Source organism: Gymnoscopelus braueri, assembly GCF_963280865.1.
Source record: "Gymnoscopelus braueri genome assembly, chromosome: 8".
Classification (NCBI taxonomy): domain Eukaryota; kingdom Metazoa; phylum Chordata; class Actinopteri; order Myctophiformes; family Myctophidae; genus Gymnoscopelus; species Gymnoscopelus braueri.
Window position 1 is genome coordinate 44729735 of NC_137609.1, and position 27402 is coordinate 44757136.

A 27402-nucleotide genomic window follows, 5' to 3' on the forward strand; every position below is an offset into this window, starting at 1 on the left:
CCATACGATGAACCACACGATGGCAGCAAAAGTCTGTCTAATAGCTGACCGGGACCCATTCAGTGGGTCGTTATTCCTGGAGGTAGCCACAGATTATAGCCACAGCATATCCTAGATGTCCCTAAAATTATTGATAATTTACATTTTTGATGGTATGATTATTAATTTTCAATGGTGACCAACTCTGTAAATTGAAGCTCTAAATTGTTTTGTTGCATATTCAGTACACACAATTGTAGTTTCGGTTCCTCAACATTGTAGTAGCAATGTATCAGTAATAACCATAACACAAAAAACGTAATTAATTACAAGTATACTGTAGTGGTAAGGTCAGGGCAGAGCCTAAAAGGGAAGGATTATTTGTTTTAGCCCCTGCCCCTTTTTAGCTCCTGAACACCAACACACTGGGTTTGTCTCAGACTTTCTTCTCTTTGTAGTGGTGTAAAAAACACAAGACACTATTTGAGTTTTAATTTAAAACAAAATGGTTTATTTTACAATATCAAAGGCTTACCATTACCAACATTCAATGAACACCATGTGAACACTGTGTTAGGCAATAACTAGTATATACAGTACATTTATATACAAATTGCGGTCAACAAAGACAACAGCATATAGAAATAACCATCTCACTCGCAAAATGTAAAATCTTATAGGCAATTATGGCATCTATGTATGCTAATTTCTCTGTTATGTTTATTTATACAAGACAGAGTAAAGGCAAATATTTGAACCCCAAATTGTTCTGTACTGGATTAGATCATCTGGTATCAAACTTCAGTCCTGTGTGCCTCAAACAAAAGCAGGGTCCGGCAGTGCTTGACTCCACCACTATTCCCGAAAATAGTTGTGGAAATCTTGATTTAACCCCAAATTGTAGCATACAACCAATTTAAAGAATATGATTTTAAAAACTGAGAAAAACATCAGCCACAGTATCTAGACTTTGCATAAAATATAGTAGTTTGGATAGTGCCAACTGGAGAAAAATAATTACAATCTGTTGATCGGATGATGGACACAAAATGTTTAATGTAGGAATCCTTTAAAAATGATGGCCCCTACAGCTCGTTTAAATCTCTGGTTTCAAACGGATATCCACAGTAATAAATCCCTTTCACATTAAACGTGTGCAGATGCACTCTTGCTTCACAAGATGCTGGTTGAATGCACTAAATAAAAGCAAATCTTCTCTTAAAAAATAATTAAAAAAATCTAAAAGGCATCAAACAGTCCACATCTTAAATATCTCAAGAACAGCAGAACTTCAGTCGATAACATTCAACAATAGCACCTCAGTGTGAAAGACAGTTTGTATGTGTGGATGTGACATAGTGGTTAGCAAGTCAGTGAGTGTGTGCATGTATTCGAGCTTAACATGTTAAAGTCTAATTTACACTTTGTCCTATGACCACTATGCTCACTGAAAAGAACTGAGTGTTTGGTGAGTAACGCAGTCATAGAACAAAGTACACAGTTTCGGTTTCGGGGGGCATTTCACAGCCGCTCACATTGAACTGGATTCCTTTTTTGTTCACCTGTGCCATTGGCTGAAATACAAACAGGCCTGCACAGGTCAGTTTCCAGTGATATGTACCACTTTTACTATCAACTTATCAACTTCTCTCTGTAAACTATAGACTTTTTTTTTCGAATTAGGACAATTTTAAGCATTAACCATTTGTTATCGTTTGGAATCACTACCACACATCTGAAATACAGCCAGCATGTGGCTTTTAGCACACACATCCAATCAGCGTAACTCTTTTTGTTATTGCAGCCATATGGGCTTAAACAAAATGTAATACGTGAGGAGGAAAAGCCGGATCGAATCTGTCCAGTAAACACTGTCAGCAGTTTAGAAAGGATGGCCAAAGGTGGTGGAACATATAACAGGTTTAAGAAAGAGGTGAAAGGACATGTGCAGACAGGCGTAGAATAGCCATATAGGGTTTTTCGGTTAGGCCACTTCACGGTCACACAGGCTTTATAACTGTCTGGCCAGTAGAGATACACCCCACTCTAATTTACAGGCTCCATCTCATCTGATACTGGTTTGTATTTTATTTTTATACTGATCCTCTTCAATCAATACTGTGCACCTGACAGAGGCAACAACACTCTAAATTGTACTGTAGACAGTAGACTGTGCATAATGGACAGCACATTATCGTTTAATATCCGGTTCAGTAACTGCTAGTAGTCCCTAGCCACAGGGCTACTGAAAGGAGGGAGATTCCTTGTGCTCCGAGCAGACAGGTGCTAATATAAACACCTCTAAATGGCTATGCCCCATACTTATGACAACTGTTTCATTAAATATCTAATCATAGGCTACGACAGGTAATACCTTCGTTATAACCTTATGGCAACCACTCTGATTATTCCCAGCCATAGGGGAATTATTTAGATAACATGCTGTATGCCAGCAGCTGTCATGTAACTACAGTAGGTTGACAGGAAGAACATTGCCATCTAGGGAGGAAATAAATAATAATATTGTTATTTGAGATTACCTGACTTCATATCCACACCTCCCCAGGTGTACAAAAGCACAAGTCACCCCAATACGATCATAAACCTTAAAGTGATGTTCTGTAATATGTAACAGCTCATGAAACACAATTGGTTTTGTAGGCAATCAATCTGCGGCCTGTGTGGAAATGTTCGTCACTGACTAGAGTCCTGACATGAGGGAACGAGGACAACAACCAACTCCTGGCTACCTATTGGACAGGGGTTATCCACTGGATATATACACCGGGACCACACATTTTGATATATCGGTCAGCACAAACTATTTCACCACTACAGTTGCTCTGTTCGCAAAAACCCTGTCAGAGCATCTTGCTGTTTCCTATAGGATTACATTCATAAACAAACATCTAGAAAGCGTTTGGGTGGTAAGGCACTGGGCTTACAGTGTCTCCATATCTGCGCACAGCAAGGTGGAGTGGGGCCAACTGCGGTTTACTACTCGCTGGTGAACTCCGTCGACTCCCAGGGTCTCTCGTCCACTCATCCATGTAGCTCTTTCTGAGTAGTCAGCCCTTTTTGAGTCTCTGGCCCCATTGAAACCAGCAGCCAACAACAGTTTGGATGCCATTGTGTCCCAAGCTTCAACCTATACTGGTCTGAGGGCGAAGGGGATCAAGAGTAGATGTTAAGTTTAGATTGATTGATGATTAAGTGATAAAATGGAGGGAGGAAACAAACAAAACACAGAAAGAAGAAAGTCATTGACAAATGTGGTGGTGGCCATTAGTTTAGTATATTGAAGACATACAGTATATTTACAAAATAAATTACAGCAGAGACTCATATTGTATCATATGTATATGTAAATGTATGTGTGTGAGAGTAGGAGAGAGATGGCTAGGCTACATAATCTTTTCACCTTTCCTCTCCATGGTCTTCCTCCACCCAGGCAACAATCTTCCCTTCCCAGCCAGGAACAATGGCCCCGTCCAAGAAAACCTGCTCAAAGGCACAAGGTTAAACTCTGCAACAGTAGAACTATTCTCCCATATTATTGTACATTGTTTACTTCATACAGGTTCTGCTTCACCCCGTTGGGATTTATTTTCCAATAATGACTGCCTCTTTGCACATTATCCCTCATGTATTATTAATCAATCAGACCCCATTTATTAACGGACATAATTAGTCTTGATGCGGTGGCATGGGCTCCTCTTACCTCTTCTTTCACAGTGCCAAACTCGGGGTCCAGGGCTTTGAAGTGGTACTTGTAGTTCCCCTGTCGATCAACAGCTGCCTTCACATCCTTCAGAGTCACCTCGCCCAGCCTGAATGACACATAACGTGACGTAATGGAACGATACCAATACAACATAAGAGCAATTTCCAACAATCTTATGTGGTGTTAATAAACCAATACAACCTTTCATTAAAAAAAAGGACATTGGTAGCCACCCACCCACAGTATCAGTGTGTGCACTTGCACACATACTGACCTCTTGGGAATGTTGATCATGGAGGGTGTTGGCGACTGTCCCGTGAAATACAGTATTTTAGTGGAGGAGGGAGGACTTGGCTGTGAATGGCAGTTCTCTGTGATGAAAACATACGACAGGCAAAAGACAGTGAAACCACTCAGAGAGAGAGAAAGTGTGTGTGTGTGTGTGTGTGTGTGTGTGTGTGTGTGTGTGTGTGTGTGTGTGTGTGTGTGTGTGTGTGTGTGTGTGTGTGTGTGTGTGTGTGTGTAGACAAATGCACACAAAGGAAGAGTCTTACTTGTGCAAGGCCAGGCATCAGGGTCTGTGTGTACAGCTTTACGGCGTGGGGATTTCCCTCTTCCCCCCTGCAGTAAAGCAAAAGGACATACATGCAAAATCAACACACGCTTTGTCCACTCTTTTCTAAAAACTTTATATGGTTTACTTAACCTATGACAAGAATATTGCAATAATACTGGGTTAATTTTACTAACAGTGTTATTAGGATAAGTGTTGCTCTTAGAGCATTTATGTGTGTGTGTGTGTGTGTGTGTGTGTGTGTGTGTGTGTGTGTGTGTGTGTGTGTGTGTGTGTGTGTGTGTGTGTGTGTTTGCTCTCGTACCCGATGTGTATGTACAACATGCAGTCGGTCCATGAGCGATGCGATGCCTTGCTCAAGGGTGTCCAGAGTGTGTTGCTGAGGGTCGTGTTCTCTGAAGTTGTTCCTTAGACTCCTCAGTGCGTCTCTGACCAACTGCAGCTCCTCTGCCTGCTAACAGTGTACAGACATAGAACATAATGTATGAGGGTTATTATAATGGGGGAAAATCAGTCAGTCTGCTTGCTGAAAGCCCTAACGGCTGCCACAGTAGCTGCTTCTAGCTAGCAAGGACAGTATACATGCACAGACTTTAGATAAGATACCGTGGCCGACTTACCCCTGACCCAGACGGAGCAGGAGGATATCCATTGTTATCAGCATTGGTAGAAATCTGCGAATACACAGCGAACATGTCAATGGGATTATACAGTCAGTACATGCACACACACACATGCACACAGGCACAAACACACACACCCACACACACACACACACGCACGCAACCACGCACACACGTTCAAGTCAGCAAGCTGCACTTAAAGCCATAACTGGTAAAGTGTTGAGCTTTCACAGACATGCTGGCTTATATAAACAATATTTTGATGATAACATTGAATCAATTAATGTATAATAATGGATTGAGAAGTACTGAAGATATCAAAAGATTTTACATTCATGGTCAGAAATCACTTATTTGAGCTTTAATTCAATACAGAAGAATGATAATGACCTGATGTAGATCACGTCCCATTAGTTCCTTCAGCATCAGGGTTTTCTGATCCAAATCTCTCTGCAATTCATTCTGCCGAAGAGACAGATAACCATCCATAAACACATAAACACTTGACCTTACCTTAGAATTTCCTTCAGGGAACCAATAAAGTGAAATCTATCTAATTTACCCTATTCAGCACTCAAGATATTATTTACTGATGAATGAGAATTTGTTGCAGAATTTGGGATTTCTAAGTCGATTGCAAGCAAGTGTTAAAGCTTACATAAAATGGGCAGCATGTTAGCTTTTTACATTTTAATAAAACTTTCATCAGGGATTTCAATGTTTTCCTTCCCATATTCTGAATTCTTTACTCATATAGGGGTTAATTTCAATGAACGTGGACGTTGGAAAAGGTTCAGTAATGTTACATACCTTCTGCTGTTGGCTTTCTTCTAGTTTGTGTTTGTGTTGCTGCACCAGCCTTTCCTTCTGTGTCACCTCCTTCTGCAACTCAACCAATCAGGGAAGAGATAGACACAGCAGCCATTTAGCACGAGCCAGTATGAAATATAAGTAAAACACTGGAGCACTCATTAAGCATGTGATCCAGTCTTTTCCTTCAGGTAGTCTATTTAAAGTGCCCAGGTAACACGTTTTGCTTAAATACTGGCCCAGGTAAGAAGTTTTGCTTACAATATATAATACTGTTGAGCACCAAAAGCCTTTCCTTCTAAACTTGGCTTAAGTGCATTGGACTTTATGTTTGGGGCTTCAGTATGAACTACGCAAGTATTTGCTATTCATGCTGTTGAGGAGAGTGGGCAGTCCACTCCCCCTGTTGTAGTTTTGTATTAAGACAACAAACAGTAAGTAAAGAAAAATAGGGTGACACAAGAGAAGAGGCTCTCACAGGAACTGATCTTAGGCCAACCGAGTCAGGTTACACATGTACCCTGAATGGCTGAACTACGCTCAGATCCTGTAGGAAGACCCGAGGTCCTCAACCACTACAATAACTATTGAACCTATTCACACAGCAGTCATTTTGCTCTTATGTCGGTAAGAGCTACTCTGACTATGAAGTAAAAGCAAAATGGCTGCCGTGGGAATATGGTCAACAGACAAGAAACGGTATGCAACGGTAGTCTCAAAACTGCAGTTGAGCACTAAATTCCTAAATAAGTCTAGGACACTTTCCGACGCTTGCTTTACAGGGTGACACACCTTGCATTCGCTCCACAGCCTGTTACACTCCTCCAGTTTCCACAGCAGCTCTGCCTACAAGAACAAATAAACATCAGCTCATGGAAGACTGCACAGCGTCCATTTAAAACACGTGTCAAACTAAACATGACGTGTAGTCCGAGCGTGGACCATGTTTTACTGTCTCTGTTTTAGCTTGAAGGCTGTACATTCTGGTTGTTGAGCTCGTCCTTGGCCATGCCGGCCCTGAGCAGCTCCTGCTTCAGCTGCAGGATGGACGTCTCCTGGACACACAGTCTCTGGTGCTGAGCCTCCTGCACAGAGACACACACATACGTCCCTCAATACCAGAGGTGCAAAGACTACTTGAATATCTTCGCTGTAGGGCAGAAACCTTGCATCTCCATATTATATCTTGTTGTGTGTGTTTTATTTAAATAAATTGATGTCCTACTTTACACTTTATCATATGACAGCGTTGTGCAAAAGTAGTGAAAATAGCTGATCTACAAGCTCACAACGCATCGCATCGTGAATATTTTTGAAATATGTTGAAATATTACCTACAATAATAGGCTATGTCTAAAATAGGTATGCCAGACTGAAAGTGTTTAAGTCAGTCTGTGGGTTTTATAAACATTTAACCGATGGAAAGTATTAACAAGAGCTTGTGACTAATTAATAAATGTTATTTTTTCCGGAAAAGCAGCTGTTTTGGACGGTTTCGACCCGACAGTGATGATATCCAACCAAAGTACAAATACTAATAGAATCAGTGAAGATCGTTTGTGTTGAAAACTACTCAATTAAAAGTACAAAAGTAGCTTTTTTGAAGAAGACACTTATTTTATGTGTGTGTGTGTGTGTGTGTGTGTGTGTGTGTGTGTGTGTGTGTGTGTGTGTGTGTGTGTGTGTGTGTGTGTGTGTGTGAGAGAGACACTTACCTTTACACCCTGCATGTTTCTCAGCTCCTGCTTACAGCGTAGCAGTTCCCGCTATAGTTGACAGCAGACAATGCACCACAAGTTAAATATTTATCACACTATGTCCTTAAGGCTAATGAACACATACGGAAATGAGAAATTAACTGCAACTTCTTCCACTAACTGAACACAATATTTAAAAAAAAGTACATTTAATTGTTAATATGAGCTTAAAACAATATATTTGAGTAGGTACACAACATCAAGATGTCCCCATAATAAATAATGAACACTGACAGCATATGGCAGCAACATTTGGAAAAGAACCAAAATACAAAACCACTTGAAAAACAAAGCTTCTTACCTTAAATTCCTGAGCTTCATCCATACTCTGATCCAAACGACTGCGAGTTATCACCTGCAAAGAAAGAGAGAGGAATGAGAAAGAGAGAGAGAGAGCGGAATAAAAGCCTTGTGTGTGTTTGTGTGTGAGAACCACTCTGGATTGACGGAATATAAGAAGAAGGAAAACGGATACCTGTGTACCATTGTGTGTGTGTGTGTGTGTGTGTGTGTGTGTGTGTGTGTGTGTGTGTGTGTGTGTGTGTGTGTGTGTGTGTGTGTGTGTGTGTGTGTGTGTGTGTGTGTGTGTGTGTGTGTGTGTGTGTGTGTGTGTGTGTGCATGCGTGCGGACACACACTCAGGAGTGCACCCACAAACACACACATAAGCATGCGAGTGTAGAAGTGCGCCAGCACACACACAAACATCCACACACACAAAGAAATTTGATCTGCGCGCCATACAAAAGAGCTAGCTCAACAGAATGAGGAGAGAGAGAGAGAGAGAGAGAGAGAGAGAGAAAGAGAGAGACAGAAAGAGCAGGTAGAGAAAGAATCCAACAACAGAAAGAAGAGAGAAACAACATGGAAATAGAAGACACAGAAAAACAGACAATATCAATACCAGTTGCTGCTGAGAATCGTCTCCTTCCAAACTCTCAGACACCTCCTGCTCGTCCTCAGGCAATGAACCGTTCAGCAGCAAAGCCTTGGGAACACGCACGCATGCGCCACACACACACACACACACACACACACACACACACACACACACACACACACACACACACACACACACACACACACACACACACACACACACACACACACACACACACACACACACACACACACACACACACACACACACACACACACACAGGAAACCAACACGTTTAACACAAGCTTGTACTTTGGAGGGACGCGTCTTACGTTCAGATAACTCCATTCTGTGTGACCTCTCAAAGCAGTACCTTGTTATCTGATAATCTGTGTGTGTGTGTGTGAGTGTGAGTGTGAGTGTGAGTGTGAGTGTGAGTGTGTGTGAGTGTGAGTGTGAGTGTGTGTGTGTGTGTGTGTGTGTGTGTGTGTGTGTGTGTGTGTGTGTGTGCAATTATAACTCTTTACAGGTCAGAAAGTAGAGCCCCATATCAGTAATAACATTTTGTGGACAGACAGACCCTAAATATGTGTGTGTGGGTGGGTGTATACATGTATTTATTATTTTAGGGCCCCTCATATACTGTATACAACACTGTTGCAACTTGCAAACACTTGCAAAAGAATCCCCAAAACGTTGGTTTGCCATGTGATAAAATTGGATAAAAGCCTTAAACTATGCTTAAATAGTCCATTTGTACACACTCTCAGAGTTAAATTAACAACACTGATGATTTTCTTGTCCGTGGCCTAATGCATATGAAACTGGGGGTCCTTGAAATTAAAAGAGAATTACTGGTGTAAACAACAGTCTGTCTGTACCTGTAAAGCATCCATGTACAGTAAACGACAGTCTGTCTGTACCTGTAAAGCATCCATGTACAGTAAACAGTCTGTCTGTACCTGTAAAGCATCCATGTACAGTAAACGACAGTCTATTTGTACCTGTAACGCAGACACCATTTTGCGAGTCTCCAGCATCTCTCTCTCCAAACTTTCACCGACAGAGTCCTCCCACACAGTCTTCACTACAATATGAGAAGCTGACTGAACTGCACACACACACACACACACACACACACACACACACACACACACACACACACACACACACACACACACACACACACACACACACACACACACACACACACACACACACACACACACACACACACACACACACACACACACACACACACACACACACACACAGTATTAGGTGTGTTAAACAATGAAACTGTAATCTTTGAATGAATTGGTGTCTTGTGATTAGTCTAAACTCACTGCTCCTGTCGTCCTGAAGTGTGTCCTCTGAATGGCAGCTAGGGGGCACTCTGGGAGAGTCTAGAGGGCTGCCGGAACTGAGGCTTAGAGAGGGAAAAGAATATGCCGTTTAATTACCTCAACCCATTAAGACCTGAGGCCGATTCTACAAATGTCTTCTAAATCCTAACAGTTTTCTGAAACACTATTGTTGTATCAGTGGTTCTCAAACTTTTTCAAGCAAGGACCACCCAAAATGTTATGTATTTGGCCGCCGCCGCCCATCTCAAAATACTTTGTTCCAGGGACCCCCAGAGGCAAAGATTTGAGTTAAAAATGTTCCCTTTAAAAGAATATGTATTCAAAGATTTGCACACATTTACAAAATGTTTAAAAAATAGCAGATCTACAAGCGAGTGCAACGCTATGAGCTTGTATATCTGCTATTTTTGAAGAGCCAAAGTGTAAAATAATGCTTTTTCGCTCAAATAAAAAAATGACACAGATGCGTTCCCAGTCTTAGTTAATGGGTTAAATCCGCGGGAGGCTCAAAGACGTACAGGCACCGGTTCTAAAGTAGGCAACTGATTCATTTCTGCCCAGAAATTTAGATTTGAGACAAAAAATAAAAAATTCAATAACCAAAAAGCAAACATGTCTTCCAAGTTGAGAATGTTGTCTGTAACGGGCAACACATCCCTCAAGGAGAACCTTGCTTGGCATGTCGGCCTATGGCTTTACAAAGTGTAGTGTTATGGGATACACAGTGAATGAATGTCAATGAATGACATTATCTCGTTCCCAGTTCAGCTACCATAAAAGCAAAAGCATTAACATGCATACAGTATATTATGCACAGTAACATGATGTACAATTTACATAGGAGCAAGAGATGCGAATAGTTGTCTAACATTTCTGGTAGGCATCGGCAGCATAGCATCTGTCCAAATAGTCAAAAGAGTAATAAGTGCAGACGCAAAGATAACAACGTCTGATTTAGACTTAGTTCTTCTAAGACAGTGTCACTTGCCGAAAATAGCCGATCTACGAGCTCACAACGTGTCACAATGTGACGTGTTGTGAGATTGTACGGAATATAAATTATGCATCAGCTAGTGCCAGACAGATTTGAATGACTAAAGGACTACTATATTGAAGACCTTACCACTGATTTCCCTTGACTGAATTCTCCAACACCCCTAACCACTGCTACATTCCTTAACCCTTGCGCTAAACTTCTCCAGACCCTGAATCCACAGTATCTCCTGATGTTGTCAAATGAAACAGCTACTTGTAAGGACCAGCAAAATGTACGCACAACATTCTCCACTTCTTCCTCAATCATTCTCTGTCAGGACACACACACACACACACACACACACACACACACACACACACACACACACACACACACACACACACACACACACACACACACACACACACACACACACACACACACACACACACACACACACACACACACACACACACACACACACACACACACACACACACACACACACACACACCTTACCATTTGAATTGATTCCCCCCCATCGTGGCTCAAAGTCGACCCAATTAGTATGTTCTCTGACAGTCAAACCGTAAGCCTGCATGTGTATCTTTAGTCAGCATCTGAACAAACTTATGACTCATGACTCACCCCACCCCTCTAGCACACCTCTAGCTACACAGTGATCTCCATGACAACCACAGCAGCAGATCAACCATATACTGTAGAAGCATCTCTTGCTGCGTTTTCCATACAGTAATGTGTCTCTCTGAGGTCTTCTGCAATCAACGTACATACATCTATTGTGTATGTTACATGGAAATGCACACAGATGTTATTTACAGCATGGAGAGGTGCTTACACAGATCTCAGAGATATGTTCACACGCGCACACAAACAGATCCTAGGAGAACATTTGAAACCACTAACCAGACCATGTGATTGGTGAACTAAAAAGAGCAATTATTCCTCTCCTCTATCACCCCCGTCTAAGATACTTTTTATAGTGCGCGCACACACACACACACAGTTGCTGAGGGGCTTAGGTCACATGCTCCCTCAGGCAGGGAACGATGAACAGAAATAAATACACACACACACACACACACACACACACACACACACACACACACACACACACACACACACACACACACACACACACACACACACACACACACACACACACACACACACACACACACACACACACACACACACACACACACACACACACACACACACACACAGCGCAGACTCTTTTTCACTGGAAAAAAATAATGAATTGTGGAGCGGTACATGTCAACAGGGTCAAGTGACAAAGTAGAGTGTATGGAGGGTTACCTGCTTGGCTGAGTGCTGTCCGTCTCCTCTGGAGGCTTTTTCTCGTACTGTTCAACCAGTGCACGCACACACACACTACCTTCTTCATCCACCCTCCATCCACTGCAGGGAAGATACATCAACAACTTCAGAAAAGTGTGCTCCTTGGAGCTTGCCTACCCAGGGCTGTGTCAGTCGCCGGTTGCAGCCACTATCGTAGGCGATTAAGATCGTAGACTGGCCACATGATGTCCCAGATTCACAAGGATGCCACGCTATTATCCCAAATTTGTTACATCTGCATCTGTCCCACTGCTGCTTGTAGAGCACTTTGAACTGCATTTAATGTGTGCTGGTGCTATATAGTTCAACATTCAGGATATGATCATGTTTTTGGCTGGCTGTTGCAGTGTGTATGTTTCCCCAGCAGGGGTCAGTGCAGGAAAAATGTATGTCAACCATATCTGTTCAGTCAGAGGGAGAACAGTAGAAACAAAAGAGCTAAAAGTTACATTTGTAAATTATTTTACCATATAATATTTTACGGTTTCAAACAGTAAAACTGTTTTGTATTAATGCACGTATGCCTGTATACCTGCGTAGGTGTGTATGGCGTGTGGGTTGTGCCGCGTCATGTCGTGCTGTCACCAATGCAGCAGCTGCACCCTGTACCAACGCAACGGTGGAGTGAGGATTGTGATTGGTCACGCCCCTTGATGAGCTCCTCCCACTCCCAGCGGCAGTCCTGTGATTGGCTGATGGTTTAAAGTGGGCGGCCAGTGCCAGGATCATCCTCATCACAGCTTTCAGATTACCATCCACTATGTCTGCATAGTAACAACACATGAAACATATTGGTATCACAGCATGTTTTAAACAGCATTTTTTACTTTGCATTTTTTATCTAAACCAATGGCCCAAATCCCTAATCAGGGATAATCACAGTTCATCTGGTCTTATATCAATTCACTCCAAGACAATGGTTCATTGTAGTCATTATTTAGTCACAAGCTCTTGTTACTACTTTTCAATGACGTTGGTTAAATATTCATAAAACCCACAGACAGAGATGGCCACTTTCACTTTCAAATTTCTTTCTTCTTTTTTCCCCCCAAAAAATAGCTAAAATAGCAGATCTACAAGCTCTACAATCACATCGCGAAGCGTTGAGAGCGGCGTCATTTCTGGTCTGCCGTGGTAAATGAGAGGCTGTTCATTCACTCTAATAATAATCAAGATGTGGGTGGACAATTTGCATGCGTTTTAATAAGCTGAAGTCATATTCTTTTACACCTTAAAAAGGAGTAGTTCACCCAAAACATTACTTATTGTCAATCAATTACACACCCCACGAAGCCTTGAACTCATGGAGATTTTTTTGTTTTTGTCGCCAATAATTGGCCTAAGCCAATAATTCTATGACAGGCGGAGACTCAAAGAGTCTTCATTGAGTCTCCTATTGACCGATGACCTGGTCATCAAATTATTGGCTCAGGAATGCGTCAAAAACAAAAAAAGTCTCCATGAATTCAAGGCGTGGGGTGAGTAATCAATAGGAAAAAAAGACATTTTCGGGGTGAACTATCCCTTTAATATGGTACGACCTGCCAGAAACAAATACCAGTAGAAACCCATGATTCGAGAAAGTGACTGAGTGTGTGAGAGAAAGAGAGAGGAGACAGATTGAGGAAGAAGGAGAGGAAGGAGAGAGAAAAAGAGGAAGAAGGCGTTTTACCTCTTGCAGATATGTGTGACATGCGAATGTGTTTGGAGGAGATGAACTGCAGCACTCGTTCCACATTCTCCTTGCTCTCCTCTCTGCTGCTCGGAGTCAAATACACGTCCTCCAGCACCTCCCCAGCTGTCAACATGAAGAACGTTTGTCAATCTATGTATCCACACACCTTTAACCCATTAAAAGCGGGAAAGCATCCGTGTCATTTTAGATCTTAACCACTTTAACCATTATTTTATACTTTGGCTATTAAAAAATTGCAAATATACAAGCTCATAGCGCGTCACTTCATGCCACTCTATGAGCTTGTAGATCTGCTTTTTTTAACAATCCTGACATTTTTGCAAATCTTTGAATATATATATATATATTTATTTTTGACATAACATTTTTTACTCAAATGTTTGCTTCTGGGGGCCCCTGGAACAACATATGTTGAGATGGGGGTCCGTGGCCAAATACATATCATTTTGGGGGTCCTTGACATGAAAAGGTTTGAGCACCACTGATATAGCAACATAAGTTTTTTTCAGAAAACTGTTGGGATTTAGAAGACATTTTTAGAATCGGACTCAGGTCTTAATGGGTTAATTACTAAAGTAGCAACTGTCTGGTTGAGGAACAGAAATAAGACCTTTATTGTCTCCCTTACATTCCAATACAAACATCACAATTTGAGTACGGGTAGATTTAAATATGTCACAGTCAAATTCCCTTTTGGTGGTTAGTTCATCAGACCAGGGTCACATGGGCTACCTGGGTTACTGATGTGGCTGTTGTCTGGGGATGATTAGCACGGAGGAATGCAACACAGGACAGCTTAGTGGGGCAAACAAAACCACTGTTTTGAGATCGCTGTCGTGGCAAAGTCTGATTGTACATAACCCCTTTCCCCTCTCCCATGAAGTTATCATAAGTCTTTTAAGTTTGTTGACACTGAACAATCCAAGGAGCTGGATTAGAGCCACGGACCAGCGCTGGCCAGGAAACACAGCCACAAGGAATTCAAGGGCTTGGATACCATCGACGCTACAGGAAATAGGAAAGTAACCCACGTATTCACACATATGCCGGTATCTGATGTACTAACTATATTAGCTCTGCCTCTGACAATAGCCAAAAAGCCTACAAAACGAGAACTGACTGAGCAGATAATAATATCATATGCACTTGGGTAATTCAGCCATAATGATTTGATTGTGATCCGATTATGATAATAATCTGATTAGTTTGCTCGACATTTGAGTATTAATCACAGTTATTAAGTTAATAATTAAGTTATTAAGTCTAGGTCCAATGCTTTTAACACTGTGCATGTATGAAACGTTCTATCTATTGTAAAATTGTCAAGAGTTTTACTATCTGTTGTAATTCAATGGATGTCAATGCAAGTTGTCTGTCTCTCTTTATCTTCACTGAGGGGACATCACTGCCTGATTACACAAATCTACAAACTCTTGGCACAGCTGAGCAACAGAGCAACTAGGCCACAAAGCAACGATGCCCTAGGCAACAAACATTTTGTTTCTCTCAAACATGTGCATGTACTCAACTAAGTTATCCACTTAAAGGGATATTTCACTTTCAAAAAAACTTTGGGTCATTTTATCGTCTACTCAGGCTTTTGTGACCCCCCCAGACAGTTTTTAAGTTGCTTGATTCATTATTTAGATATTTGATATTCATTTTATCAGACACGCCCCCTTCCTATACAAACCCATTATAACTTCAAACTCCATTTTTAACATGTTAGATTAATCAAAAACACCCGTCCTTGGTTCTGGTGACTCACCCTGCCCTCCTAATACGCGAGGGGGCTGTATTTTTTCGATTACTTTTTTCATTTATTTTATTTTATTTTCTTATTGTATTTAATTTTTAAAAATATATAAAAAATAAATGAAAAGAGTTATCGAAAAAACACCCCCTCGCATATTAGGAGGGCAGGGTGAGTCACCAGAACCAAGAACGGGTGTTTTTGATGACTCTAACATGTTAAAAATGGAGTTTTAAGTTATAATGGGTTTGTATAGGAAGGGGGCGTGTCTGATAAAATGAATATCAAATTTCTAAATAATGAATCAAGCAACTTAAAAACGTTCTGGGGGGCTCAAAAAAGCCTGAGTAGACGATAAAATAACCCAAAGTTTTTTTGAAAGTGAAATATCCCTTTAAAATGACTAACCCATTTCAGTAGTGACATGGATTGGCCAAAATCGCAACAAGAGAAAATCTCACATGGGCCACAAGAAATCACAGTCAGATGTTATGTAATTCAGCCTATAGTTTATGTAGGCCCATAAGATGGACAGCAAGACAAGTGTCATTCATATAGGTTTGGAGCACTTTGGATTTGATGCTGTGCTGTTTATCAGTTGCTTGTAGTGCGGATTAACAACAAATTAAAGATCATTCAAAGGTTACTCATCAACTTATTATTAAGTTAAAATGTTCTGCATAGTGCAGGATAGTTGTATGCGTATATTGTTGTTCTGTAATGACGGTGCTTCTTATAGTTTTTCATGCCTTTGTATTGCTGTATACGACTACTTTCCTTACTCTGTTCCTGTAACTCTTAACTGCTGTACTGCCTCTGGGCGACTGAAATTCCCCCGCAAGATCAATAAAAGTATCTATCTATCTATCTATCTAAGATAAGTGTAGTGTAACGTAATGGACGATTTAGCTATTGTACAAGTTGTTACAGCAAAGTATGTCTGTGACTCTGTCACAACGTCCCATGCCCCACATTTAGGTCTCACCCCATTGTTTGAAAAGCACTGTCCTAATTTGAATAAAGCATGTCTATGTCATTGTTGGTCATGACGTCACTACAGGCCAAATGAATGTTACAGCAGCTTGAGCATCCTGGGTCTGTAAAACAGCACCCCCTCCCCGAACCATTCTCTCCGTTCTTTTGAGGATGGGGCTTTGTATTGACCATAATCACACCATGGGCATTTTGTACGTATGTCATACTAGGGGGATGGGTGCATAAACGTCTGAAACTTTCGTGTACAATTTCAGAAATATTTCCATGGCTTCCATGGAAATGTGTATGGCTTTCATGCTCAGGAATTATGGGGAGGAAAATGTTCTACCTAATCATAGCTCTTTTATTTTTGTGGAAAATACACATAAGGCACGACTAGGGGTCTTGTGGCATCCTGATGAACCCCACAGGTTTTATGGACACTGTTTCCTTTCCTCTAGTGCCACCACTAGTAGGGATACATTTTCCACTTGCACATAATATATTTTAAAATCTGATGGGTGAATTGCCATTGTTGCTCAGCTAATTTGGCAGGTGATGAACCCTAATGATTTTGGAGACCTTGTGGCTTTTCTTCAACCGACAACCTCAGGCCAAATTGTCAGCACACTTTTAATACAAACTCAAAACTTTTTTTTTTACTTGTCTGCACCTTGTCTGGATTTTGTCACTTGTGTACAGGTGCAGTAGCATCATTCACTCTTCTTACTGTCTAAATATTTTGTTTCTTTTATTGTCCCTAGAGTACATTTATAGTGTTATAGTGCTGAATTACATGCATGCACCAGGACTGCGGGATAGAGCATCTGTGGGACATCTGACTGCAATGAGAACAATAGCATTCTGATTGAGTTAACTATGTTCTTTTGCCATAATCAAGTTATAGGTTCCTGCCCTGTCATGTTTGTCAAGTCAAAATTAAATTAACAAGTCAAGGGATGAATGGTTATGTGGAGAAACTAACTAACTCAGTGGTTCTCAAAGTGGGGTCTCGGGACCCTCAGGGTTCCTTGACAGGGTTCCAAATGGACCCTTACAGGTCTGTAACTCTGAGAGTTTACAAATGGAACCAGATGGACCCTTACGGGTCCATTTGGTTCAAATCTGAAGGAATCAGAAAACCTACTGTGTCTAATGCTTAAACCTTATTTCCCTGTACTTTGCTGACTAGTGCTAGTATAACCAATGTGCTAGGAAAAGAACATGGTAGTCTGCTGTTCTAATGTTAAGACATCTCAGTGATTGTTTAGAAAAAGTATACATTACATTATCATACAGTTATCACATATTCTAAATGATTCTTTGTTTTATATTTCTTTATGACAAAATACAAAAATATTTTCCTCTTGTCAACTCAGTCTGCCAAATTTGAATTGAATGCTAATTCTGACTTTTGGACTTCTGGAATTTTAAGTCAACAAAGCAGGTATAATAAGTTGCTTTCAATTTGACTGGCAAAGAAAGGCAATGATATCATTGCAAACAAACAGCCTCTGCATTACTTCATTGGGCTGCAAATACATTGTCAGTTTTCACCGTGGCTCTGGAGTGATTGTGAAAAAACTCAACCATGGCTCCGAAACCACCAAACTTCCTGTGTTGTAAGCTTTGCGAAATGGAGTAGCGTGCAATGACTGTGTGCACGTTAGTTTGTCTTTGCCTGTGCACGTATGCATGTCTGTGGGTAAGGTAGCAAGGAGGCAGCTTGTTCTCCAACTTTTGGATTTCAACGACCACCACTGTGTGTCTGTGTACTACACGGCATAATCCTTACAGGGCCATTTATATTAGGACTAACTGAACACTCAGTTCAGTATAGTGACATGTACATTTGTATGTGTGTGTGCACTACTAACCCACTATCTCAATGAGTTGTGTGAGCACCACTCCATCCTGAAGATCACGTCTGAGGTCAGAGACAGGTTTCAGTCCTGGCTTCCTCCTCAGCTGAGCGTTTACCCAGGAGACATAGGCCGCCAGTTGCTGCTGTAATGATTCAACAACACACAGACACAGACACACGGGTTTGCGGGTGTGAATGTCCGTTTCATTTCAGTTATAGACTAAATCCTATCCTTAGCCCCTAACCCCAACTTATATATCCCTTCTTCTACCTAACATTAAACTTACACCCTCAACCTAAAATAGACCCTCTTAATGTGGACCAACAAGTCATCTCCATCCTCCTCATAAAAGTACAAGTAAAGCACATACACAAACATACACACACAGATGACAACATGCTTAAAGCATTAATTTGCATGGGTAGACATTTTCAATGAAAGGGATTAGGGTAGCAATGGGAGGGGGGGGCACAGATGAGTGCGTGATGGCCCGGTCTGAGGTTATTGGTTTGTCATGTTGGTTGGTAAACGGCAGGGGGTTTGTGTGGTTAGTCTATTGTTCTGCTACAGCCTATACAGATCCAAATTAAGACTTCCCATCCGTCCGCTTCACACGGTTCGCTCCACCCTCACCGGCCCTACTGTGTGGTCACGTGACTGGCCATTGTCAGGGTTGATAAAAAATACAGACCATGATACAGACCCCTATATGTAATGTGTGCAAAAGAAAAACAAAGGCAGCATAAACATATTGCATTGCTTTTGGGATGTAAAGGTATTTTAGACAATGTACCATTTCTTCTTTGATTTGTCTTTTGTTTTACTTGGTTGGTGGTCAGGAAAATAATATGTGGGAGTGGGACACTGACTGACTCAAATATTGTTTCTAATAACTATCTGTATCTGCCAATTAACTCAATTTATAAACAGCATTGGCTGTAATTAACCCCCTGAATGTGTAGGCTACTTTTTCTATAAAACCACTGTAAGCTGTCTATTCAAATGGCTCAACAAGCCAATGTAACATTGTGAGGTGAGATTGTGTCATTTGCTGTACTGTAATAACCAGTGTTGCCATGTCTGCTTATTATAAGCGACTTTGGGCATATTTTTCTGCAAAGCTGCTTGAAAATATTGGTAGTTGTGGGTATTTGCTTATTTAGGCTTGCTTCCAAAAATGTTTTATTATTTAACCAGTGGTTCTCAAATTTTTCATGAAAATGTTTTGTGCCTGGGAGCATTTTGTTCCAAATATTCCACATTGTATTGCAAGAGTTTCTGAAAAGAGCAGATCTACAAGCTCACAATGCCTCGCACCACGCCGCGTTGTGAGTTTATAGATCTGCTATTTTCAAATAGCCAAAGCATAATAGTTTTAAAGTGCTCAAGTGGCCAAAGTTGCTTCTTTTGGGCTCGTTTTCCTAGACCTGGTCGCTTGTTTCCCTCACAAAATCTGGCAACGCTGGTAATAACGTTAGCACACTTTAGTAATACACGTTATCGCTACCTCGTTAAAGCCGCTGTGAAGCACATCCTCCAACAGACTCCCTTTAGACAGCGATGCGATCATCCTTTCAGTGGAAAGCCCACCGTGGACGCCGACTCTCTTTCATGCAGTTTATTCATGGACTACCGGGACATCGGTCGGTCGGGCGCTCTCTTCTGTGTTTGAACAAAATGTCAACAAACGAACACAATCGAGGGCTTTGAGCCGCGGCGGCCCCGTTACTCCGGCTACGACCCGTGTTGCCAGGTTTTGAGAGAGAAACAAGCAACTAGTTCTATGAAACAAGCAACCAGTTCTATGAAAACAAGCCCAAAAGAAGCCCGTCGTTTTTTTTTAATATTGAAAACAATTTGACTTTTTAACAACACAAATCTTGTATGGGGGTCCCTCTCTGGCATAAAATGTTTTCAGATGGGGGTCCGCAGACATATTAATTTAGGGGTTCTTGACTTGGAAATGTTTGAGAAACACGGTTTAAACAACATTAGTTAACAAGCCCAAATAAGCAACTACACTTTAAAACAAGCCCAAAAAAACGCAACCACCAACCCCGCAACCCCAGGCTACAACACTGATGATACTTCCCAGATGCTTCCACGTGATGTCTATTATTTACAAGCAACTTCACAGAAAAATAAGCCCAAAGTCGCTTATAATGAGCGGACATGGCAACGCTGCCGGCTGCAAGTTCTCAGCCTTCACAATAAGAGTTCAAGCCTCCTCTATATCTCCGTAGTACGACGGTGTCGTTCGCCCAAAAAGGACTGTTCTACAAGATAACAGGTCCAGGTCACATCCATTACGATGTTCTTTTTTTGGCAACTTATATGCTATATTCTACATATTGATTCATTCATATTAAATAGCCTATTGTATTTTAATAGCTATAGCAAATATATAAAAATATTTTAAAATATTCTATATCACAGTAGGTGTATTGTATCTTTAAAAAAAAAAAATTCGGAATAAACTCATTCATCTTCATATAAAAAACATCTTGCTCTGATGGTGTGTGTGTGTGTGTGTGTGTGTGTGTGTGTGTGTGTGTGTGTGTGTGTGTGTGTGTGTGTGTGTGTGTGTGTGTGTGTGTGTGTGTGTGTGTGTGTGTGTGTGTGTGCGCGCGTGCGTGCGTGCGTGCGTGCGTGTGCGTGTGTGTGTGTGTGCAATTATGGCACTCTTGTCTTGCACATGGACTACTACCGAGAAGTACAGGTTGAGTGCATACCCAAACATTGTGTGGGCACCTCAATGTTAAATTGTTGAATTTGAGCATGCATGATACATCATTATCAGACCTAAATTCTTGTTAATTCATACAAAACGGGATGGTTTACCAGGCTAACCAACCATCATCACTAGTGGCTATTCTTTGGGAGCATGAATATACTTAGTACTGCAGGTGGCATGGCAATCTAGATAGTAGTTTTCGAGAAATAGATGGACAGATTGCTTGACATTTCCATCCCAGTCTCTTGATACCTTTTGAGTTTTGCCAGTAGTTGCAGATGGGAGTTTTGAGCCCATATCGTCATATCATTCCTACATCTTAAGATGCATCAGTTACTTTTAATGTATTCTCTTGACACTCCTTAAATACCATAAAACTAGCCAACGGTTTCAGTATTGTACAAGAAAGTGAAAAATGATTTCCCGTTGTATTTCAGTCTGTTTTTATTCATTCTTTATTGTTGATTGTTTATCCGTGCACTAAAATATGTTTCAGGCAAACAGTGTTTCGGGCAAAAATTCAGGTAGCCGTCTGAAAGTGCATAATACAATTTAATTTATAACATATCTGGATCAAGTGACCGGTCCCCTGCCCAATCAGGGGCTCAGGAACAGGTGAGGACGGAGAGTAGCCACTCTGTTAGGGCGGAGCCTTCCACTATGGCCCCACCCTCTGGGTTCAAACAGCGCTCAAGGTCATAAAGGTTCTCCAGAGTGATGTCAAATGGCACCTGACATAGAAATCACAGACACATACACACATAATTAGATCCAGTTGACTCTGCTTTATTTCCTAAATAAATAGGCAATAAAAGTGTTGAGTGCAAATTTGACTCTACTATGTCTAGCAATGCAGTTAAAGCAGTGCGTGTGTGTGTGTGTGTGTGTGTGTGTGTGTGTGTGTGTGTGTGTGTGTGTGTGTGTGTGTGTGTGTGTGTGTGTGTGTGTGTGTGTGTGTGTGTGTGTGTGTGTGTGTGTGTGTGTGTGTGTGTGCGTGCTTGCATGCACGTGTGAGGGCATGTGTGGGTGCATCTACAGTATTAAATACCTCTGGGAGAGGTTCAAACTTTGAGCCTGGTTGCAGAAGACCCTTGATAGACAAACAGCAGATCAGAATCTTCTCCTTCAACATCTGGAAGGACAACACGCTCTCGCACACACACACACACACACACACACACACACACACACACACACACACACACACACACACACACACACACACACACACACACACACACACACACACACACACACGCTCTCGCACACACACACACACACACACACACACACACACACACACACACACACACACACACACACACACACACACACACACACACACACACACACACACACACACACACACACACACACACACACACACACACACACACACAGACACACACACACACACTTTGAAAAGCTCAGGCTTGTTATGAGCTTAATGAGAAGAGAGTAGTAGGATAATGAGTGTAGAGAGAATGACTTGTTTGTTTTGTTTAAAGTGATCAGTCCAACATTGTCTAAGGCTTGTTGTGATATCATATCATATAAAACCATGGATTCCTCTGGGCTTAAGCCTGTCAAGACCGTAGCATTTAGCACCTTGGAGAGCTCCAGTGAGCACCAGGTCTAGGAGAATATAATGCACTATGATGGCTCCCTCACAGGAACTGTACATGCCTCTGCTGGTATGTGATATGCAATATTCCCTCTACGGTATACGGAAGGAAAATGCATTCATTTCACGGATGAATCGAAAGGATCATTTAAAATTCAAAAAATAAAAAATATAAAATAAAGTCCAATTCAGTACTTGAAAAGCGCTCTATAAATAAAATATGTTATTATTAACACAATCAAGCAACTGAATTGAATGAAATAGCCTTTTCTGCTTATTTCCTAGACAGCCTGATCTCCAAGAATTTAGTACACATTGCACGGATCCAGTGCACGTCATTCCGTGCATAGTCGCCTAGAAACCCGGAAGCAGAGCAGTCCCCACAACAAAATGTACGATTCTAACTCAAACGGCGCTGAGTAGGCTCAAGGGAACGTCGCAACGTTCGGGACGGCAACTCGCTCGCTTTAGCTCACTCGGTGGTCCCTTACGTGGCGACAGTTCCCTTGAGACTGCGCGCCTCCGAAATGGTTTAGTCACAATGGGGGAGATGCGAGGCGGCTATGCACAGATTTTCGGGTTTTCCAGTTGTCTATGCACGGATTTTGAAAAACGTTCAATGACAACGTTTCCTCTGGCGATCGGGTTGTCCTAGAACACAAAAGCAATGCAGTCTCTCCTAAATTAGTAAAAAAGTTAACTTATTCCACCCATTAGTGATGTGACCTGTTCAGATGAGCCTAAACTGCTCCAGCTAAACACTCACTGAGGAGGCTAATACCTCCCCCATTACCTAGTGTTGTTTTAAGGCAACAGAAAGTACCAACCTGCATGTGAGGGCTGAGTGGCTTCTCAGGAGTCGTGTTGGGCTGCACGTGAGGGCTGAGTGGCTTCTCTGGGGAAGCGCTGGCCTCCATGTGAGGGCTGAGTGGCTTGTCTGGGGTCGTGTTGTGCTGCAGGGCTTCAGGATCTGGGCTGCAGCTGAAACTGGCAGCTGCAGACAGCACCATGTTAGCAGACGCACATAGCTCACACAGCTCTGCATGGATCGCCCGCACCCTTAGACGTACAAAAAGTGAGAGAGACACACACACGCACGCACACACACAGTAGATACAGTATTTACATACAGTTACAGTTACAGGTGCTGTGTGTGTGTGTGTGTGTGTGTGTGTGTGTGTGTGTGTGTGTGTGTGTGTGTGTGTGTGTGTGTGTGTGTGTGTGTGTGTGTGTGTGTGTGTGTGTGTGTGTGTGTGTGTGTGTGTGTGCGTGCCCTACTGTACCTCTCTATTTTAATCATACGTTGTCCACATTCCAGCCCGATGACAACACTGGCTGAGCCCCTCATTGCTGACATGGGATGTCTGTTATGGCCATATAACAGAAACACCTGAACCACACACACGCATGCACACACACACACGCACACGCACACGCACACACACACACACACACACACACACACACACACACACACACACATATGCTTCTATCATCATTACATAATGTTCTTGTTTGTGTGTTTGTATGACTGTGCATATATATATACTACCTACCATGTCCTTGTGTCCCGGTGCAGGGCTCAGGGATGGTTGGTGCCACTGCATGCAGAGCTGCTGTTTGGTGGAGACAGACCATTGGTAGACTTCATCTGCCTGGCCCAGAGACACCCGCACTGAGGGGCTCAGCTGGAACACAGAACATTCAGCTACTGCAAAGGTTCCGAAAGCCTCAACACCGTGATGCACTCTGGGGGAGTCATCCCCCAACGTTCAGATTCTAGATTCAATAGGGCTTATTTGGCACTCACACAAACAGGTATACAGGCAGTGAAATGTTGCATGTTCCATGCTAACAATAATAATACAACAACAACAAGATAACAAAAGTGATGATGTAATCAAATCAAATAAGAAGATTTAAACACCATGCCTCTGAAGTGAGAGCTGAAACATGTATATTCTGGGATGTAATGCAAGTAATTCTTGTGGTTCAGTGCATGTTCTGTGTGTGCCTGTGTATGTAATCATGAATGTGTTTTTGATGTGCTGTCTATGTGTGTGTGCGTGCGTGTGTGCGTACCTGTACAATCTGCGGCAGCAGCATGATGTCAGTGGGTGCAGGTTGAGGAGGGCAGCAGGTCTCTGTGTAGCCGGGCATGTGTGAACGGAAGAAGTTCTGCAGCTGAGACAGACGCAGCGCTAAGCTAACATCTCCTGCTAATGACCCCAGTCCTTTCACAGACCGGGGGGACAAGAGATTTAGGTCAGATTTAGGATTTAGGTCAGATTTAGGAATTACAGATTTAGGTCAGATTTAGGAATGATAAAAATGTAATTGAAAAAGGCATTTTTGGTATGTCATAAAATGTATATACAAAACAAATATATTTACAGTACAAATATACTAGTATATATTAGACTTATATTTGTAAACGTGTTTTCCACTATATAATTTCAAATGAACAATGAACATATTATTTGTTACGTTGTCTTTTACACACACACACACACACCTGGTTTGGTGGCCATCTGCTGCAGGTTCAGTAAGTGAGTGTAGTATCTAGCCACGTGGGCCCATGTGAGCTGAGAGCACCCCCTGTTGACTATTCTGAAGGAGTGCTCCACCTCCGGGTGAGATGAGTTGGTGGAGACCTGAGCTAGCAGGTGAATACCACCTACACAGCCAACCACACACGCACACGCGCACACACACACACACACACACGCACGCACGCACGCACGCACGCACGCACGCACGCACGCACACGCACACGCACACGCGCACACACACACACACACACACACACACAAAACACTCAGCACAGATACTAATGGCAAAACACTCAGCACTCAGAAATAAAATGCAATAAAAATGAATCACTATTTGGTTCATTTACTAACCTCAATCCCCACCACATGCACCCACATAATCACACACACGTGCATTCAAATTCGACATGCACTGAAAATGTAATTGACCGCATTTATTCCCCAAGCCTTAACCATCACCACAATTAATGTACTGTATGTTATAATATAGATCGTGTGTCTAGGTTGGACGTGACCTTTTACACGATCCTGTTTCTGACACGAGTTTTGACCTGAAGGTCAGAATTCAATTTCTCCCCAGATCAAGCAGGCAGGCTCTATTAGCTCAGTGGTAAAAATTGTGCAGGAGACTGGGGTTCAAATCTGAGGTAGAACAGGAAAGTTACAAAGTGCATCTTTAACCTCAACCACTTACTGTATAACCCTATATACTTCGTCATACGACAAATAGTAAAAATAGCCTAATCTATAATCGAATCTATAGCCTAAACTCATAACGTGTCGTTATGTGATGTGAGCCGTTAGATCGTCTATTTGAGCTATTTTTGAAAATAAAAAGACTTGATGAACATGTGTTAACATTACCACAAGAGTTGAGCAGGTCATTGATGGCAAAGTCAGGCAGGGCTTCGAGTGACGTTTTGGACAGCACTGCTCCACTGGTCCCTATGGAACCACACAGCTTCCCACAGCCACACATGGCCTTCCATGCCTGGACATTGTTATGTTACGTAGTTATTACACTGTAATTATGATAGGTCTATGAAGAGCAACCATAACATACTCGACACTTGGTACATGATATGAATGCAAATCATTCAGGTAATACAAAACAATTAGATCCATCCATCTGATCGATCGATCAATCAATCAATCAATCAATCAATCAATCAATCAATCAATCAATCAATCAATCAATCAATCAATCAATCAATCAATCAATCAATCAATTCATCCACTCACCCACCCTTCCATACCTCCACCCACACACCCATCCATCAGTTCAATTAGCAGTAAAGTACAGACCATGGCAGCTCCTCGGAGGCAGATCCAGAAGAGAATAAGGCATCCTTCTGTCTCAGTCAGCCCTCTGTTCAAGATGGCCACCAGACGCTTCCAGGAGGAGAGCTGGAATACCCAAAATGTCAAATTGAAATGTACAGTATAAGGGTCTGATCACGCAGGATGTGCTTTAGAAGCTCGGATGAACCTTTTTGCTCAGTGCTTTTGTGTTTCAGCTCTCTACTGTATGTGCCGTGCGTTTCTGGAGGAACCAAGTTGAAAAACTCCAGTTAACTAGCTAAATGTAGGCAAGTCTGGGTTTGCCTAGCAACATCAAGGTAAAAAGGTACAGCCAGCTGCTAGGTAGGCTTCAGTGTGGTGCTGGCTGCTTTCTGCATCCTGCAAAACGCATCCTGTGTGATCAGGCCGCAAGACTATCAAAATCATTATGAATTATTTAATTACCTACTACTGTATGTGATTATATACAAACATACTTCCTTTTGAGACAGAGGGGCAGGAGTCTTGTGTGGCGCATGCTGCCAATCATGAAAGAAAAGAAGTGCAATCTCCATGTAACACTCACGAAGCATCCTGCAGGGCACAAATACACAGAGAGAAGACAGAGAATGAATGACAGACAGAGAATGAATGAATGAATGAATACATTCAGACCGACGGACAATCAGATGGAGAGATACACACACACACACATGATGGACAAACACAGACTGTACGTACGGCAGGTGAGGACAGTGTCTCGTCGATGTTTGGATGCACTCTAGGAATGTTTCAGCAACCTCCTGGCGCTTTACATGACTGAGATATCTCAGACTTCGTTCCACAGAAC

At 41.9% G+C, this 27402-nt stretch overlaps 5 protein-coding genes across 8 annotated transcripts in view; 1 reads left to right on the forward strand and 4 right to left on the reverse strand.

Annotated features, from left to right (window-relative positions):
• The window catches only part of sh3pxd2b (SH3 and PX domains 2B), a 233610-nt gene that overhangs the window by 167193 nt on the left and 39015 nt on the right, over positions 1–27402 (forward strand). The window lies entirely within an intron of this gene.
• On the reverse strand, positions 479–20071 carry LOC308090443 (dixin-like). Of its 4 annotated transcripts, none has more exons than XM_080435634.1 (21): positions 19869–20071; positions 18374–18503; positions 13745–13870; positions 12605–12836; positions 12031–12132; positions 9693–9775; positions 9351–9457; positions 8371–8454; positions 7769–7822; positions 7426–7476; positions 6691–6795; positions 6503–6556; positions 5711–5782; positions 5291–5350; positions 4898–4951; positions 4582–4731; positions 4258–4324; positions 3978–4074; positions 3701–3809; positions 3401–3480; positions 479–3137 (listed from the first exon to the last, which is right to left on the reverse strand). In XM_080435634.1, exons 1-21 carry the CDS (start codon positions 19929–19931, stop codon positions 3128–3130), a joined length of 1890 nt encoding a protein of 629 aa, XP_080291760.1. In that variant the 5' UTR covers positions 19932–20071; the 3' UTR covers positions 479–3127. The 4 variants fall into 4 exon arrangements, with proteins under 4 accessions (XP_080291760.1, XP_080291759.1, XP_080291758.1 ...); XM_080435633.1 differs by having other exon boundaries at positions 4582–4728; positions 5291–5362; XM_080435632.1 differs by having other exon boundaries at positions 5291–5362.
• Positions 21701–23729, reverse strand: LOC308090867 (cilia- and flagella-associated protein 54-like; the record flags this gene model as incomplete). Its single annotated transcript, XM_080436140.1, has 3 exons — positions 21701–21826; positions 22144–22227; positions 23547–23729. 3 exons carry the CDS (start codon positions 23727–23729, stop codon positions 21701–21703), a joined length of 393 nt encoding a protein of 130 aa, XP_080292266.1.
• LOC308090868 (uncharacterized protein) lies at positions 24451–26250 on the reverse strand (the record flags this gene model as incomplete). Its single annotated transcript, XM_080436141.1, has 4 exons — positions 24451–24468; positions 24802–24953; positions 25235–25396; positions 26136–26250. 4 exons carry the CDS (start codon positions 26248–26250, stop codon positions 24451–24453), a joined length of 447 nt encoding a protein of 148 aa, XP_080292267.1.
• cfap54 (cilia and flagella associated 54) overlaps positions 27135–27402 on the reverse strand; it is a gene marked incomplete at both ends in the record, with an annotated part of 38858 nt that continues 38590 nt past the window's right edge. Inside the window, 2 exons of the mRNA XM_080436142.1 lie at positions 27135–27146; positions 27290–27402. Coding sequence (XP_080292268.1) covers positions 27135–27146; positions 27290–27402 — 125 coding nt within the window. The remainder of the gene's footprint in view (positions 27147–27289) is intronic.